Genomic DNA, 18,283 nt, shown 5'->3' with positions numbered 1-18,283 from the left:
GTGTCGGCCGACAGGTGATATCACCTGCTCCCCCCCACCCTCCGGCCTCGTGTGTATGCACTTGCAGGGTCCTGGCCCACTGGTGTGTCCCATCACTAACTACATCGCCGGGTAGCGATATGCAAATAAGATGCACATTTTGAGAGAGAAAGACACTCAGTGCAGCCGAGTCACCTGGCGCGGCGAGTGGGTCTATCTGGTGCAACGGAGTCACCTGGAACATGGCATAGCGAGAGGCTCTATTTTGTGTGACTGAAGCTACTGTGTATGAGGACACATCTGAAATGTCAGCGCTCAATGTAACCTTTAATTGTACTTTTGTCACATTAGTGATGCGAATAAGAAGCATATTTTATAAATAAGTCTGGCGAGGTGCATGGTGTGGCCACATTGCAATGTCTGTGGCCCATCAAACAGGGCTATTTGGCGCAATTTGAGGACAGGTATATGAGAACCAGTGACGTCCAGTCAGGTGAGGCAGAGCCCCTCCTCTCATAGGAGGTCATTCAGACGCGATCGCACACTGCTCTTTTTCGCAGCCATGCGATCGGGTCTGAACAGCGCACGCGTAAGGGCCGCATGTAAGGGCCGCAATGCGCAGGCGTGTCGGTTGCCGTCGCCGAGAAATAGCGGAAAAAACGAAGAACGCGTTCACATCGGCGAACGCCTGAAGATTGACAGCAAGAGGTCGACCGAGGGTGTCAACTCACCATTTTCTGGGAGTGTCCAGAAAAACGCAGGCATGCCCGGCCGTTTCCAGGGAGGGTTCCTGACGTCAGCTACAGCAAGGATCATCGCAGCGGCTAAGTAAGTCCTGAGCTGTGCAGAGACTGCACAAACTTTTTGCTTGTGCAGCTCTCTGCATAAGCGAACGCACCATTGCAAAGCCATTACCCCCTCCCCTGTTGGCGGCGTTTACCTGGTCGCAGTAGTGCAAAAAATAGCCTGCGTGCGACCAGGTCTGAATTAAGCCCATAGTCCAGTATACATACACCAAAAAATACTTGCGAAAATCGGTTGGCAATCCCGACCACTCGGAAAAGTGGGCATGTCTCCCGCAGCCTGTAGTTGGAGTCACAACACATCCCGCAGCGGTGCAATTGCAGAGATCCGTGTGGCTCAGAATACGGGCCCTCATTCCGAGTTGTTCGCTCGCAAGCTGCTTTTAGCAGCTTTACACACGCTAAGCCGCCGCCTACTGGGAGTGAATCTTAGCTTCTTAAAATTGCGAACGAAAGATTCGCAATGTTGCGATAAGACATCTCTGTGCAGTTTCTGAGTAGCTCCAGACTTACTCGGCATCTGCGATCAGTTCAGTGCTTGTCGTTCCTGGTTTGACGTCACAAACACACCCAGCGTTCGCCCAGACACTCCTCCGTTTCTCCAGCCACTCCCGCGTTTTTCCCAGAAACTGTAGCGTTTTTTCACACACACCCATAAAACGTCCAGTTTCCGCCCAGAAACACCCACTTCCTGTCAATCACAGTACGATCACCAGAACGAAGAAAAAAAACGTGAGTAAAATTCCTAACTGCATAGCAAATTTACTTGGCGCAGTCGCAGTGCGAACATTGCGCATGCGCACTAAGCGGAAAATCGCTGCGATGCGAAGAAATTTACCGAGTGAACAACTCGGAATGACCCCCACAGTTGGATGCTTGCATTAGATTCCTGTGCGGATTTGCGTCAGTTTACGTGCATCTCACAATCCAATTCGCCGTCGACAGAACACATTGTGTGTGATCACTATTTAAATGCCTTAAAACTGCTGTTTTTGGGAGTTTTTTGGGGGTTATTATTATTATTTCATTTTTTTTTCCCAAAAAAGGGACAGGTCATATGCAGCGACAGATTATAATAATACTTGTGCCTAAAAATGCAATTGCAAGCCAAGGCTTTAATAGCATGCTACTACATTTTTAATGTTAATTCCAACAAGCTGTTTCACTAATATTATATTGATATTCCTATTATTATAGGTTGTTTTTTGATCATTATGTTTTTAATATTAATTTCCGTATATTCACATTTGGAAGTCTGATGTGTGCTGGGGAATATATAGTATTTGGATTTTATTTTTATTTTTTTTCTTATTTTAGTGTGCATGAATGGTCTGTCCCCTTTGCTGTGTGCTGATTCAGGAATCCACCCGTGGAAGGGTTAATGCTGTGTGTGTCAGTGGAAAATCCACCAAGGGATTGTTTTAATCAGGCTAAGAGGTGACATCACAGCTCTCCCTGGGCTGAGCGCTGATTGGCTGGAGATGACATCAACCTGAGTTATTTTTAACACTCCCCCCCAGCCCCCCTCCCCTCCCATTACCTCATCCCCTCTGCTGGCTCCAGTCACCATAACAATATAGTACAGAGCACCTGGGACACTGGTACCTCCTAGCTCCGCTGCTGCTGCCTGTCCTCTCCTGAACAGGGCTGCTGCTGCATTGCAGGATTGTCAAAGGTAGGTACTGCTGCTGCTGCTGCATTGCTGGACTGAAAAAGGTAGGGACTGCTGCTGCTGCAGAGCTGCACTGACAAAGGTAGGGACTGTAGCCTGGCGCTGCTGTATTGCTGCACTGACTAAGGTAGGGACTGCAGCATAATGCTGCTGCATTGCTGGACTGACAAAGGTAGGGACTGCAGCGGAGCAATGCTGGTCTAGTGCTGCTGCTCTGCGCTGTGTTATTAGTGCATACGTAGATCATACAGCTCTGTGTACTGACAGGTGCTTTGTATGCAGGCGGTGTCACATACAGACCTATAGTATATAATCACTGGCGTCTTGTTAGCTGCACTGCTCTGTGTGTCTCAGGCCAGCTGGTTACATTTCCGTGGGAAAGGCAGAGGTAATCCCTGCTGCCAGCAGCTGTTGGTATACAGGCTCTGTCCCTGTCAGGGGTGGGGGGGGGGATGCATTTTGCAGGCTGTGTGCTGCTTTTTGGTGCAAAGGAGACAGTGGGGGGGTCTGTTATGCACGATTGTCATTTTCCTTAATTATGCTAGCGACATAAATCCGGCAGCCTCTCTATATGAAGCCTCCGTTCCCTGCATCTCCCCTCTTGCTGACTTACAGCTTTGCCCCCTATAAAATTTTCCGCATATTTGGAATCCGCTTCCCACATTTTTACAAAAAAATTTCCTTAACCATCGCTGTGTTTCCTGTGCACAACCGATATGTTGGGAATGAGGTTTCATTCATGTGTGCTGGGTGTTGGAAAAGAGGGAAAATGGCTATCATTGTGCCTTATGTCAGTGCTGTTACTGGGTGCGCAGTCTACTAGGCTGGCAGCTACCCATTAGTGTAATAAGGCCAAGGACGCATTGCGGAGCAGAGAATGGCTGAAATAATGCACAGTTGCTGTGTTCTTGTGAATTACAGGGGTTTTAAAAGTAATTGGAATGCTGAGCGGCTGCATAGAGTGCGCTGCTTAACCTTCACTGCCAGGGGCCTACGCAGCATTATATCTGAGAAATGTCTGTCATAATATGTGTATCTAAATCTTTCCTGTAGATTATAAACTGGTGACCAGGGCCCTCTTCCTCTTTGTGTTATCACCTAGCCTTGTTTTATTACTGTTTTGTTCCTAATTGTAAAGCGCAAGGGAATTTGCTGGTGCTATATAAGTGAACGCAAAAAAATATATATATATATATCTCAGTGAAAACCTGAGACTTCAGAATGTTCGCAAGATAAAGGACACCTTCTGACTTTGATGGTGGTGAATACGAATTCTTTGATTCAGCATTTTGCAGCCATTCTCATTCATTTTAATTGTTGGGAATGCGGGTTGACTAGATGGATCAATAAGTAATTGCAGCAAACTGCAACGGCGTCCGTCTTGTGAACTTTCCTTGTTACAGAAAAGATTTTATATGAAAATATATCATAATATTCAATTCTGCACCAACATTCAACCCTATACTGCACTATTGGTTAATAAAACAGGTTAAACAGATAAAGAATAGTAGAACAAAGGATGTAGCGAGCTCTGCTGAAGAAAGTGAATATCTATCTATCTATCTATCTATCTATCTATCTATCTATCTATCTATCTATCTATCTATCTATCCCATGATTGAGTAGGGATTTTGCACTCCCTCTCTGCCTGAAAGGGGTGATAACAGAGAACAATAACTTTCAGCGAGGTAACAATTTAAAACCTCTCGTTAGCAACTTGCGCTTTTACAATTATCTGTGCCTTTAATCAAGCTATCCCCTGTAGGTGAGATTAAATGTATGGCGTATTTGAAGTAACCGTTTACATTTGTCATATTAAATCATTTTGATGCCAAGAGATTATGAATTGGAATGACTGTGGCAGAACTGTTCCTGCATGTCAGTTGTTGATCCATATATAACTGCTCCAACGAGGCATAATTACACCAATAACTCATCCCTCCGGTATCTCATTACATCACAAATAACATGCCAGCCTTTTGCATGACCTCACCCTCAGTTGGACTTGTCATGCGTGACCTAATGGCCAGACCAAAGAAGGCTGTCGCTGGGCAGTTGGTTATCTATAGAAGACACAATCACACAATAGAAAATAGCTTGTAATTATGAGCGAACATATGCCATTATCAAATGGGGGTGGAAGGTCAACTATGCATAGTCTGGGTAACAATCATATTGTGAGTTAAAGTTCCCTTGTCTGTAGCCATCAAATGAACGATAAAGTTTACTTGTATTAAATAGAAAAAAAAAAGTTACAGGTCGTTTACACAGGTTATAAGCAACATTCCGCATACAGTTAATATTTGAGTTCCAACAAATATACCTTTAAAATCTTGGGACTCCCTGTCCTTCTGGATGGCAGAGTAAGCTGTCAGCAGTACACAAGGGGAAGTCCCTCTTGCCTTAACGTTCTGACATTGGCCCTCATTCCGAGTTGTTCGCTCGGTATTTTTCATCGCATCGCAGTGAAAATCCGCTTAGTACGCATGCGCAAAGTTCGCACTGCGACTGCGCCAAGTAACTTTACTATGAAGAAAGTATTTTTACTCACGGCTTTTTCATCGCTCCGGCGATCGTAATGTGATTGACAGGAAATGGGTGTTACTGGGCGGAAACACGGCGTTTCAGGGGCGTGTGGCTGAAAACGCTACCGTTTCCGGAAAAAACGCAGGAGTGGCCGGGGAAACGGTGGGAGTGCCTGGGCGAACGCTGGGTGTGTTTGTGACGTCAACCAGGAACGACAAGCACTGAACTGATCGCACAGGCAGAGTAAGTCTGAAGCTACTCTGAAACTGCTAAGTAGTTAGTAATCGCAATATTGCGCATACATCGGTCGCAATTTTAAGAAGCTAAGATTCACTCCCAGTAGGCGGCGGCTTAGCGTGTGTAACTCTGCTAAATTCGCCTTGCGACCGATCAACTCGGAATGAGGGCCATTGTACACTCAGCTGTCCTCACTGTTCCTGCAAACCCACTGAGTGAGGAGAGAGTATTGCACTTATAAAATATTAATAAGCCTACAGGCACCATCCGCAATCCATTGAGTAAAAGCCTAATGGCTACATATATAATGAAATATGATATGATATCATTTGTATTGGGATATATATTCTGTCTTGGTATACCATGGTGCATACATTTTAATCATCTTTGTTTTGATTTTTTGTTTAGCTCAATTTGCTATTCCCCCCCCCCCCCCCCCCTCACTGGTGAAAACTATGGGACCTATTTATCAACCAGTGTTAAACTCGATGCGTATGATAAATGGCGCCACAGCCCTTCGGCTCCCAACTGTCATGTGTTCAGCTCCTGTTATGTGTTTGAAAATTGACAGGTGGGAGCTGATTGGCTGGAGCACCATTTATCATATGAAACAAGTTTTACCACTCGTTGATAAATGGGTTCCTATGTTTGTAATCTGCAGAAGTTCAGGGTGTACAGGGCTGCAATAAATCCAAATCTGAAGTTTTTCTGAAATACCGCACTAAACATAGCTGTATGTTAAATAACAAGAAGTGTATGGTATATATACATTAATTTAATGTAGGGTTACAAGCTTTCACCCGTGTGGTTATCTTAATAAATCACAGAGATCTGTGAGTCATAATTTGGTAATTGAGAGAAAAAAAGACAAAGTCTAAAACATTGTTCTAGAAAAACCACATGCAACAGTGAATTTCCCAAATTACGTCACTTGGCATGGTTCTTAAGGATACGTAACTTTCAAGAGAATGTTTTTAATTAGAGACCTACCCTGTATATAATTTTTTCTTTCTTTTTTTTAGTTAATAGTGTTAATCCAAAAATGAAACAACCCGAGGGGGACTGATGTCTCCAGGGGCAAGGTCTCAATGGAATGCCAACCCCCACCCTTTAAAGTAGAACACAAACATCAGCTATATTTCATAATTGGCTATGTAACGTTATGGGAGAGAGTAGGACATCCTCCCACAAACCATCCACTTACCTAACGATGTGGGTGAAATGGGCCTTGATTATGTGATTTGTAGCAAAACACGTTTTTGCCACTGTACCCCCAATGTTTGGATTAGCTTCTTTGCCCAGTTGCCACTCCCCCACACTTGCAATTTGGATCTCTTCTTTGGGATCTCGCATAGGAAAGATCCATAAAATAAACACGTTTACCGAATTTTTACATGACGATTAAGAGTTGTGCTAGGATGTGAACCCCACCCACCCCTAACTTGAAACCTATCTGCACATCCTAATTGTATCCTGTGGTTTTGCCACGGGTCAAACGTGCGCCTTTTTTTATGGCTGTACAGCGAATGCTATTTAACGCCATATCTGCAGGTCCAATATCCCGTTTTTAGAATCTTTCAGCACTAGCGTCCTGGGCTCCTTTGTTCCTCATTGGTTAGAACATACTGGTTTTGATGCAGTAGAAAAAAAATAAGTTTGACGCCATCCACAAAATGTATTGGCCACTGTTTTTTAAATATGGCAGTTATAAGGCTTCCTTGCAAGCGTTCTTGTACCTGTCTAAACTAGCGGAGTGCCATTAACAGCCCGACATTGGTGTACACCCATACTGTGTCATAAATAATGTTTAATTGACGTATCAGCCGTGGCACCACCTGATATCTGATCCCATAGTCTGGACTTGTCTTCAGGCTCACTCTATCCGTATGGCAAAGGTACAGTAAAGATAAAATATTAGGTCAAAATGATGCCACATTGATGTCATGAATTCCTATGTAATCGATAGTTGGCGGCATTATTGTCATGCGTCCATTGTGTATAGCAGACAGGTGTTCCTTATGTCTCTCGGAGTTAGTTACTATGCAAATGTGTAGTTACTGGCGCAGCCAATAAGATCAGTTTGCTTTCAACGCCTAATTTGTCGCAGTTTGATCAAATCAGGCTGGTTACTTCAAGTTACTGCACTTCTGAGCAGGGTAGATAACCCCTTCTATCTCTTACACATGCAGGGTTGCCATCAGAAATTGTGGGGCCTGGGACTGCCACCTTCTGCTCCCCCTGCAGCCCCCGCAACTTACCATTCTTGGCAGGCTGGGGCCACAGCAGCAGCACAGGGATGGGGTCCAGAGCAGGCAACCATAGAAGGACAGCACCGACAGTATATCAAATTTGGAGCAGGCCACGAGCCAATTCGGAGCTCATTGACTGGCAGCCAATCAGGAGCTACTGCTGCAAATTCAAAATGGCAACGATGCTGCTCATCTATGGCAGCCTGTGGTGTGCTCCAATGCAGGCCCCCTAGAGGTCAGGACCTGGAACTGGAGCCCCGGCAGTCCCCTCCTCCCCCTGTTGGCTGCCCGGTACACATGTTTATCCATTTAGGTGGCTTATTGGCCCCTTTATTATCAGAAATGTTAAGCTCACAATATATATGACAGTAATGTAACATGCCATTTGTCATTTATTATTTAGGCTGGGAGCTGCTATTTTGGTTTCTTGCAGTTAAAAATAAAGGGCCTTGCAGTAACGTGTTTGCCTGTGTGATTTCTATTACTACATTGGTTTTTACCCATATACAGTATATGTAATTTTTGTAAATTTTTCAACAGACTGTCCAAAATGGGTGGAGAGAGGAAGCCTCCCCGGGCAATACAGGCCCAGAAACTGGCCGGGATCTTGCGGGAGGACAGCGACGGCGTCCTGGTGATCGACTGCCGCTCACTCAGCGAATATAACAATCTCCATGTGGTGGGCTCCGTCAACCTGTGTGGCTCCAAGCTGGCCAGAAAACGTCTCCTGAAGGAGCTTCTTGTGCTTCCGCATCACCCCAAGGTTGGTAGGAAATATCCCAAACCGCAGTTAATGAGAGAGCTGAGCTCAGCTTCTGGTGTATCCTATTACCATTGACATTCCTCCAAAATAAACAGGCCACTTATGTTATGTGATACCAGTACTGACTACATGTTACTTTTAAGTTCATATGATTCATCCAGACCTAAATATAGGCCAGTCAGGGTCGATATTGATGGAACACAGCATCAGAAAATCTTGGGCTTGAGACCTGACGAGATCTATTTACATTAGGAAATGTGAATGCGGCAAAGTCCTGCTTCATATTGCATTAAGTGGAAGAAGAAAAACATCTCCAAAATCGTGGTCTGTGCCCAGCTGAGGAAGCCATGCTAAAAACCACCCTTCAGAATGTAGTCTACTAATCAGTGATACGATGGAGGGACTTCTTCCTCATTACGCTTTAAACAGGTCATGTTTTATTAAAATGTGTATTTGTAATGAGAATTGGACACTCCTTATTAGAGCCATGAAACGTGATGGGGCAGATGTACTAGGCAGTGGAAAGAGATAAAGTACCAACCAATCGGCTCCTGTCGTTTTTTCAAACACAGCCTGTAACATGGCAGTAAGGAAGCTGAGTGTTTCCTACCTCTCTACAAAGCTTAGTGCATCTGCCCCATAATCAAAACTGCTCTACAAGCTATTAAAACAGTCTTGTCTACTTCTTGGACCTCCTCTCTTGAAGATCTTGGAACGGACGTCCAAGGAGCAAATGTGGGGGTGTTATGCCGCATCACTGAGCAGTGTGGTGCGGTGATGATGGGATTCAAGACCCCGCCATCTTACCAGTAGACCTATCCGGGAGGGTGGCCTAGTATTCTTTGAGTTTAGGAGTCTGCTTTACGATGTGTGTGAGTAGGAACGTATATAGTAAAAGATTTTAATTAAGACGCCACTGTCCACAGCTAGAGCCCAGGGTTCTGATCCGTTCGTCTTTTTTAGCCCCAAGGCTCCTCTGTTCCTCCTGCAGCCTGGACGATTTCAACTCCATGCAGGTCAAAAATAAAATCTGAGAATGCAATAATTCCAGCTAATGAAATAATTTCTCCTTACTATGTCGGAATCCACTTATCCGAACAATGCAAGTGGTCAAGCAAACTCTGCCTGCTTGGTTGGAGAAGCTTCTCTTTCCCAACATGGCAACAAAAGTGAAAGAGAGCATGGTGGATTTACTTATATAAGTAAAAACAGGGGTGGAGCATGGGCTCTGGACTGTAATTGTGCTGCCACGCTGTCTGAATATATTACCAAGTAGAGAAGGGTTTCCAGTGGCTGTATGTGTAATGGGTTTTTATTCCGAGACTCGCCAGTTGACTTTGCCCCCTGTGTACGCATACTGGCCATGCCCCCTCCACATGCGTGCCAATTTGTTTGGCGCAGATATCAAAGTCTGACCCAACTGCGTTGAATTTAAGACGGGATAGAGCATTTTGTTGGCCAGATGATAGGTTGGCATGAGTTATTAGGTAGCTGCGATGGGATGAGTCATTACCCACCGGACACGGGACTTGTATATGGTAGAGCCAAGAAGCGCCGTTCACACCACAATTGTGCATCGAATTGTGCGATTGTGGGTATATTGCTAATGTACCTTGCCCAGAGACATTATGACATGCCAATTCCTCTTAGAAATACTTGGTAAACTCTAGCATTAAAGGTTCATGATTATTATACTTTAAAGCAAAGTAGTAAATATGATCTGAGGAGTACGCTGTCTGTTTTTGTTTTCCCCTTTATTACTGTTCCTGCTTGTGACCATATAACAACAGAGTCATCCATTCAAACCTGGAATAAAACGTTCCGTTCATGCGATCAAACTCTCTGGATTACTTCTTGGCCTTGCGGGTTTCGTCACCTCTTTCTTTCTGTTGAATTTAATAGATTGATACGTCATATGAGAAGCAAGTGGTGGTGTATGAACAGGGGAATCGGGAGCTCTCGGCTGGCCACTTTGTGTCCCTGGTTGTGGGGAAGCTGGAGAAGAAATACAGCTCGGTTTCTCTGCTAGAAGGTAAGAAATAACATTTTAAACCCCTTTTTTTAAGAGGGACTGGCAATCTTTGGGTGTGTGGGGTGAGGGGCAGTTTTACAAACCCCCAATATAACCAGATCAGTTCATAGGTAGGGGTTCATTCTTTCAGCATCCCACTACTTGTGCAAGCCACCAAGACTGGTATTGGGAAAGCCTCAGCGTGGCTCTCAGATATCCTCCAGATCAGATGCTGTGGTTTTAGCTACCTAACAGGCGCTGCTTATTTTTATGTTATTAACAGTTTCTTATATAGCGCAGCAAATCCCGTTACGCTTTACAATTTGAAACTGTGATAGCATAAAACAAAAAAATTGGAAACAGTGAAAAAGCAAAACTGGGTAATAACAGACAGTCATAGACAGGCTTGGACTGGCCCACAGGGGTACCTCCTATTCTAAGGATCAGGTTCTAGACTGTGCACTTGAATTATACATCATACATATGTTACCTTATACTGGAGTATGGTGTATTTTCTACAGTGCATTGCTGTTATTAATCTGTTATTAATCTGGTACATTATCATGCATGCAGCAGCTGAATTTACTGTATATATTTATGAAGGGGCCCAGACGTTGCGCACTCTAATGGTTAGTCAAACCAATGAGGTGGTAGGCCACACCCCCTCTGCAGACTGGCCACACCCCTAACACGGGCCCCTACCACTGCATCCCCCCGGTGGGCCCTACATGCCCAAGTCCGACACTGGTCATAAAGGTAGGAGACCCTGCTCGCAAGCCTTCAATCTATAGTTTAGTCACAACATTGTGTCTGGGGGTTGAGGGTGAGGGGACAAAAAGGCTCTGTTATGACCTGCTGCAAGTAATTTGATGTATTTTTGAGGGCTTTGAGGGTGCGCATTCTGTGTTCTCACTGAAAACGGTATAAAAAGGGATGAAAGCACAATATAAAGTGATTTATTCAACCTTTAGTTGAATGGTTGTAAGTCTGCAACGAAGATGCCTTGAGTTACATTCAGAAAATGTGACGGCCATTGACTTTTTTTTTTTTTTTTTTTAATTCACTGCTTTTCCATTCAGATCAAAATTTCCCTATTGACTTAAGTTATCTGTTTCCGAGTGATATCATGTTTTAAAAGGCTAAGCACTCAGCAACTGTTCACTTACTGGATTTCACCGAATGATGCATAATCCCTGTCTTGTTGTGTGAGGTCATTACCCTAGGGAAAAACAGCAGCGAGACTGGAATGGAGAGGAAGCTTAAAGGGGGAGTTCTCTAGAGGGGGAGTATCTGCTTACCAGTCTGAGCAGGCCCCGGTTCTGCAGTTGTCACCTGTGCACAACTGCAGAACATCGTAGCCAATCAGAAGTTGCCTATCCACCTGTGCTAATGGAGAGATGTTAGGTAGAGACAACAAATCAAAACTTTGGTCACCAAAATAAAATAAAAATAAAAACAACATGTTGTTTTGGAATATGAATCTAAAATCTCTCTAAAGAATTGTCTCTCATAGTTTTCCACTGGCAACCCGCCTAACTGGGATTTGCAGCGTACATTAAGAATTGGCACCAGCCCAACTGTAAGTGCCAGCTAGAATCAGATATTCTCACACTCGCCAGTCCTCTCACTCTGCAGAAACACTGTGTTATCTCTGCAGTCATCGTGCTTTAAATGGCATATGCACGATTCCATCACCCAGCCTGAACCAAATTAGGTAACTTGCCAAAGATAGGGAGGTGAAAAATTTAGCTTGCTGCACCTTTATGTAACACCGAATAAAGTTTATATGGTTTCTTCTTTTACAGGAGGGTTTGCAGAATTCTCTACGCAATTCCCAAACCTGTGTGAAGGCCGCACGTCTAACATTTTGCACACCAGCATATCGCAGCCCTGTCTGTCCACATCCGTGGTGTCGGTTACCCGTATCTTGCCGCACCTTTATTTGGGCTCCCAGAATGATGTCATGGATCAGGTATGGACCATAAGCATACACCGATCATGTTACAAGTTGCTTCCACTAAAGCTGCTGCCTGGTTTTTAACCTTTGTGTGTAGTACAGTATGTCATGGGCTAAGTTACATCATTACAAATTGAGGGTTACCTGGGAGGTTTCAGGGGCAACTAAGAGGGTCTTGGCGCTGGTAATTGGTTAGAGATTTTTGTTAATGTCACTCTGCATAGTTCCCAAGAATGTGAATATTAGGACAAAATAAGCCTTACCCCAGTCCACTCAAACCCTGCTCGATCCACCCAGAAATGCTGATTTTTGGATAAATCACTGGCCCATTTGATGTCTGTAAATAGGGGAGAGTTTTGCAGACATCCGACCAGTTAGGAGAGATGCAATTGCCGGTGTATTAGTTACCCGAACACTGTAGGAATGCATTTTGCCAGTGCAGCCTATCAATTCACTTGCTCCAAGTGACTTCAGTCCCCAGTGAAGCCACATTCCCAATAGTATTGGTTTCCTGCACTATGTGTGGACAGTGGGGTCACTGGTCTGTTTTGGGGGTCTCTATCTAAACAAGAATAGAAAAACTTTAAAGGAAAATGTTACCTTTACTATTTATTTGTTCATTTCAATGTTTTTTATGTTTTTTTTTTTTTATTTGTTTTTTTTTTCACTTTTGCCCTACTAAAAACATTGGTTAGTGTACTGCGTCCACTGGCGTGGTGAGCATACTTCATGCAAGGTTACTATTCCCATTTGTAGTCCATGTGGATGGTAATGCATGAAACAGTTGAAAAAAAGTGAAAGACTATTAAAAAAATGTGTCGGCCTATTGAACCTGTCGACCTATCATTCAGATACCCTAATGTTTTGTGGGGTTAGTTTTCCTGACATACTGAAGAGCAAAAGGGCCCCAACCAGTGCAGTGCCTAGGACCCGGTTGGTTCTTAGGGGGACATTTACTAAGCAGTGATGAGCGGAGAAGTGCGCCAGTGGAGAAGTTGCCCATGGCAATCAATCAGCACTGAAGTAACATCTATAATTTGCATACCATAAAATGATTCAGAGCTGCTGATTGGTTGATGGGTCAACTTCTCCACTGGCTCACTTCTCCGCTCTTATCACTGCTTAGTAAATGTCCCCCTTAATCGGCTATGCCAAATCGCTCTTCCACAAATAATCAGTTTCGCTCAAAGCTACAACGTTCAGTAATGCTCAGAACTCAGACATCACATGTTTCAATAACCCAACCCAAATAACAGTGGTCCTGGCGTGGACACTGTCTACCAAATTCCAAAGTATTAGCATTAGTAATCTTTAGTGTGTCATACCCCCTGGCCTATGGTGCAAGGTGTTTTTTTAATGTGTTCTAAATTCATTCTTCGCTTGCACTGATCTCATGGTGTTGCTTAATGTCCTTTTTATAGGAGGTGATTATTCAGAATGGCATCACTCATGTTCTGAACGTCAGCTGCAGCTGCCCAAAGCCTGTCTTCATCTCCGATAACCATTTTCTGCGCATCCCCATCAACGACAGCTACTGCGAGAAGATCCTGCCTTGGCTCACTGCAGCTGTTGAGTTCATAGGTAACTTTCTACGCTCTGTCATCCCTATTATTACACACCTTCTTTGGTGATTAAACTTGCAGCTGTTTTCCACCTTTTGTAAACGGATCATACCTCTAGACCAGTGGTTCTCAAACTCGGTTCACGTTTTCCATGTCACCCAGCAGGTGCACTGTGTATCACCAACTGTCACATTTTAAAAATCTACAGGTGACCTGCAAAACATGAATCGTGTGGGGTCCTGAGGACCGAGTTTGAGAACCTGTGCTCTAGACCAGTGGATCCCAAAATTTTTTGAATCACTGCAACCTAGACTATCAGATTTTTTTCGAGGCCCCCCTAGGCCAAAAGTTTTTTATTGAGAAATTCAAAAAAACTTGTTTAGTTAAGTAAATGGAGTTTAAAGGTCATCCTTAGGGTCAGTTATGTAGTGAGGGACAGGATTTGCTTGTGTTTGTCCACATATTTTATGATGGGAAGCCACCATCACTGGTTGTGCTTATTACATTGAACATAAATAATTTTAATTGGTCCTGGGCCACCAACCCAGGGCACCCCTGCAAGTGTCCCAAGGCACCCCTATGCCACTGCCTTAGACTGTCAGATAGAATTCGTCAACCTTTGGGTTAGGTCTTAAGTGCATGTAATAAGTTCCATCTCTGCTGTGATTATATTCAATGACGCCTAAGGGGGGGGGGGGGTGGGGGGGGGGGGAAGCCACCATCTCTGGGAAGTAGAGCTCTGTCTGCAGTATTCTAAGGATTCTTCAGGCAGCTCCACAGGCTGCAGGGGCAACTGCCCTGCCCAGAGCGTCCCTTAGATGCCCCAGGCAGCTCTGCAGTAGTGCTACTTTCTGAAGGACCCTACGACCTGTGCGACGGCACTGCTCGCACCCCACTAGTTACGACACTGTAAATGCCAAATTAAATTAGCATTGCATAGACTACCTGCCCTAGAGAGATAGATCTGAGCATTATGTACTGTAACTGTCCTGCTGGTCTCATCCAATGCTTTGATTATCGTAGGCCCTGCTCTCTCATAATGCAACCATTAAGCTTCTTGACATTTGGCGCTTTGTCAGTTAGTAATTGCGCAGGGTCTACCAAACACACTTTAAATGAGGTCGGAATGTGCTGGGACAATAAAAAGTATAGGACATCTGTATTTGAAATACTGGGAGTGTTTTCAGTGCAGTATACACTACCAGTTTTGGAAACTATGAGACGTAGAGGGGGTATTTAAATTAGCAGCAATGCGTCTTTGCGATGTTTGGCTGCACGTATCACGGCTTTTCCTGCGCACCTCCTATGGAAAAATCTGCACTGCTGGTGGTCACGAGAGACCGGAGAAACGGTCGGGACCCTGGCATCCGTTGCCACTGGTAACAGAATAATCACCCACAGAGTGAACTAAAAATGGCATTTATGTGTATACCTAGTTAACAGCCTGTCAAAATGACGGAACAACAGAACAGTAACGTCAGCATTGGTTGCTGTGCTCGCCCGAACAGAGCAACACTTGAATTGCTCCGTCAGGTGCCATCTAGTGGCCCCTCGGGGCGCAAAACACTTTAACTCCCCCCAGAGAGGTGAGGAGCAGCGTTAACCTTGTATTATATAGGATAATTTAAGTAAAGCTTTTTTTTTTTTTTTGTGTGTGTGTTTACAGGAAAAGTGGAGCTGGTAAATGGTAAAGTTTTAGTTCACTGCTTGGCTGGTATCTCCCGCTCCGCAGCCGTGGCTATCGCTTACATCATGCGGTCGATGGGGCTGTCGCTGGATGATGCTTACAGGTAACAACGCAAACAATTAAATCCACTCAGAATCCTTTGTCATACAAAGTGAATGTGGCCAGAGCTGCTATAACGAGTTAAATGTGATGATGATGTATTGTAATAGGGAACAGTAAAATGGGGTGTAGTAGGGTATGACGGCGGCCGGGCTCCCGGCGACCAGCATACCGGTGCCAGAATCCCGACCGCCGGCATACCGACAACTGGGCGAGCGCAAATGAGCCCCTTGCGGGCTCGCTGCACTCGCCACGCTGCGGGCACGGTGGCACGCTATCTATTCTCCCTCCAGAGGGGTCGTGGACCCCCAGGAGGGAGAAAAAGTGTCGGTATGCCGGCTGGTCGGGATTCCAGCGCCGTTATACTGTGCGCCGGGATCCAGACAAAATGATATGCTATCAATGGATATACTGTTTACATTTTCAATATCTTTTCTTAAATATACACAACTCCTTGCTGATAGCTACAAACATTTATTTGCACCCACGTGCCAAAAAAAGGACAATATTGGGCAGGACTCTGGTTCACCAGGGTAATGCCCTTTTTCATCACCTTCTCCTTGTAGAGTATGGATGCTGTAGGTAAACGGACATGATCTTTGGTAATAGTGGGCTATTGGAATGGGAGTTTTGCATTGTATTCATTGTTACATTTGTAGGTGTTTAGGTTAGGAAGATTGTGATGACTGTACTTGTTGTTGTTTTTTTATCTCCAATATTAACCATATTTTCCAATCCTGGTCTCCAACAGGTTTGTAAAAGAGAAGAGACCGACCATTTCTCCCAACTTCAACTTCCTTGGACAGCTTCTCGAGTATGAAATGAGTCTTGCCAATTCCCGACAGGCACATCCCGCTAAACCCCCTCATCCAGAAATCCCGACCGATGGACCAAACGTGGATCAGCCATGTGCTGACAAATGTGTAAGCGCCGAGCAGATCAGCCAAAGCAATTACAAACTCAATTCTATGTCCCAGGAAATAGAAGTGGCCATTGATGCCACCAAACTGGACAATAACTGCATAAAGGACGAGTCTGAATCCACTTTGGCGGGCAGGTTTACCTCCATGGGGATCTCCTCAGACCAACGCCGCGAAATTAGTAGCTTAAAACGCTCTTTCTCTTTGGACATTAAATCTGTGTACACCCCCCTATCTTCTTCTGCAGAAACACGCAAAAACTTTTATCAGCCCTCCATGTCTCAGCTGGTCCCATCCCAACCTCTTTCTACCAAGCCTGTGGGACTCTGGGACCGATTCCTCGGCTTTGGACTTAATTTCCTCTACTTTTACTCAGAAGAGGAAGAAATGCAGCACAATGTTAGACCAAATGGAATCTGTGAACAAAGGGATGTCCCTGAAAACTTAAAAAAGAGGCGAGGAAGCACAAAAACCCTAGATGAAGGACCTCCTCGACCATTTACACTAAGCATTCCCAATTGTAAAGGCCAAAGATTTCTGAAGGAGAAGACTCTGGAAGTCGGATCAAGAGTCAGGACAATCTCTCCGGTTCCTCTGTGAGGAACCTCTCCAACTTCTCAAGGGTTGCTATGTCTAGGAGACGGAACACTCTATTTAGTGCACAGAACATTCTAGGACCTGCTTTCGGTTTTCTGCGCCCAGAACTCTTCTTGCCCTCATGTTAAAGTTCCCCGACAAGGCCTAAGTAGCATGCTGAGAAATGAACTTGTTATGAAATGTTTCTTCATATTGAATGAACAAAATGTGGGCTATGTATGCGGCAATGGACAAAACCTTGATTTAGGTGATGAAAGATCACCAGGATAGAAGGTCGGCCATAGCTGTTTTTTTGTTTTTTGTTTATTTTTTTAAAGACTTCCGAAAAAGTCTTCAATGAAACGCTCGTGTGTGCAATCCTCTTACTTACCTGATGAGGCAACATCAATATTGCTTTATGGCCTTCTTCAGAGGGAATCTTCCTCAGGCTGAAAAAGACCTCTTAGGCCGAGTACGATCCTTTCAAAACGAGATTTTAGAAACCATGGGGTGGCAAATGCATTGTGTACCCAATATACCTCGTGCTTCACCCTTTTATTTGGATAATATCGTAGTGTGTACCGACCTTCTTGCTAGGAATTCTTGATCCCGCTTGGTCTACCCGTCCAAATGAATGGATTTGCACCGAATTGTCCTCGCAATTTCACCCTTGGTGTAATGTAGAAAGGTATTGGGGGTAGTAGATGATATATTTTTTATTTCTCTAGGTCCTACATGAATGTACGCCCTAGATGCCAAGCTGTGTCTGTGATAATACTTTGCTGCCCTAATACCTCGGTTATCTTCTGTTTATTGCTGTGAAATTTATTTAAGCTTGCCCTAGCATGCTTGGGGCATGTTCCCCTGCATACAGCTCCAGAACATGACCCACCTCTCAGGATTTAAGGACCCTAATATTGTCCTTTTATTGTAAGTAGGTGGTAGAAGAGCTTATTTTATTTGTTGTTGTTTTTCATATATTTATTTATAAATGTGTTACATTTTTCCTCTTGCCTATGTTATTAATCATTGAAGCCGCTAGTCTTTACTGTGATGACGTGTTAATGGCTGTACCTAAGACTTTGTGACTTGCTGGGGAACGGGGTAATATAGGGAGATGAGGCAAATAGACGAGGTCATGGCATGCTGTAATCTAATGCAACATACATGATATACATTGAAAAGAGTAACTTTCTGGAAATGCATACCCCGTACACACAATACATTTATTCCCAATATAAT

General features: G+C 44.4%; 1 protein-coding gene across 1 annotated transcript; it reads left to right on the top strand.

The window, feature by feature from the left end:
- The first annotated feature begins 2,339 nt into the window (after positions 1–2,339).
- LOC134965980 (dual specificity protein phosphatase 8-like) lies at positions 2,340–18,053 on the top strand. Its single transcript, XM_063942423.1, has 7 exons — positions 2,340–2,457; positions 8,007–8,229; positions 10,132–10,261; positions 12,046–12,212; positions 13,619–13,778; positions 15,426–15,549; positions 16,297–18,053. The coding sequence occupies exons 2-7, from the start codon at positions 8,017–8,019 to the stop codon at positions 17,063–17,065; spliced, it is 1,563 nt and encodes a 520-aa protein (XP_063798493.1). The 5' UTR covers positions 2,340–2,457; positions 8,007–8,016; the 3' UTR covers positions 17,066–18,053.
- The last annotated feature ends 230 nt before the right edge of the window (positions 18,054–18,283 follow it).

This window comes from Pseudophryne corroboree, chromosome 10 (genome assembly GCF_028390025.1).
Source record: "Pseudophryne corroboree isolate aPseCor3 chromosome 10, aPseCor3.hap2, whole genome shotgun sequence".
NCBI lineage: Eukaryota > Metazoa > Chordata > Amphibia > Anura > Myobatrachidae > Pseudophryne > Pseudophryne corroboree.
The sequence above is the reverse complement of the archived record's forward strand: the minus strand, read 5'-3'. Positions and strand labels throughout refer to the sequence as shown.

Excerpts from the sequence above, each read along its gene's own strand:
- LOC134965980 (XM_063942423.1), top strand. The coding sequence starts at position 8,017 with ATGGGTGGAGAGAGGAAGCCTCCCCGGGCAATACAGGCCCAGAAACTG. Across the intron at positions 12,213-13,618 it reads AGAATGATGTCATGGATCAG|GAGGTGATTATTCAGAATGG; the intron begins GTATGGACCATA and ends TCCTTTTTATAG. Across the intron at positions 15,550-16,296 it reads TCGCTGGATGATGCTTACAG|GTTTGTAAAAGAGAAGAGAC; the intron begins GTAACAACGCAA and ends GGTCTCCAACAG.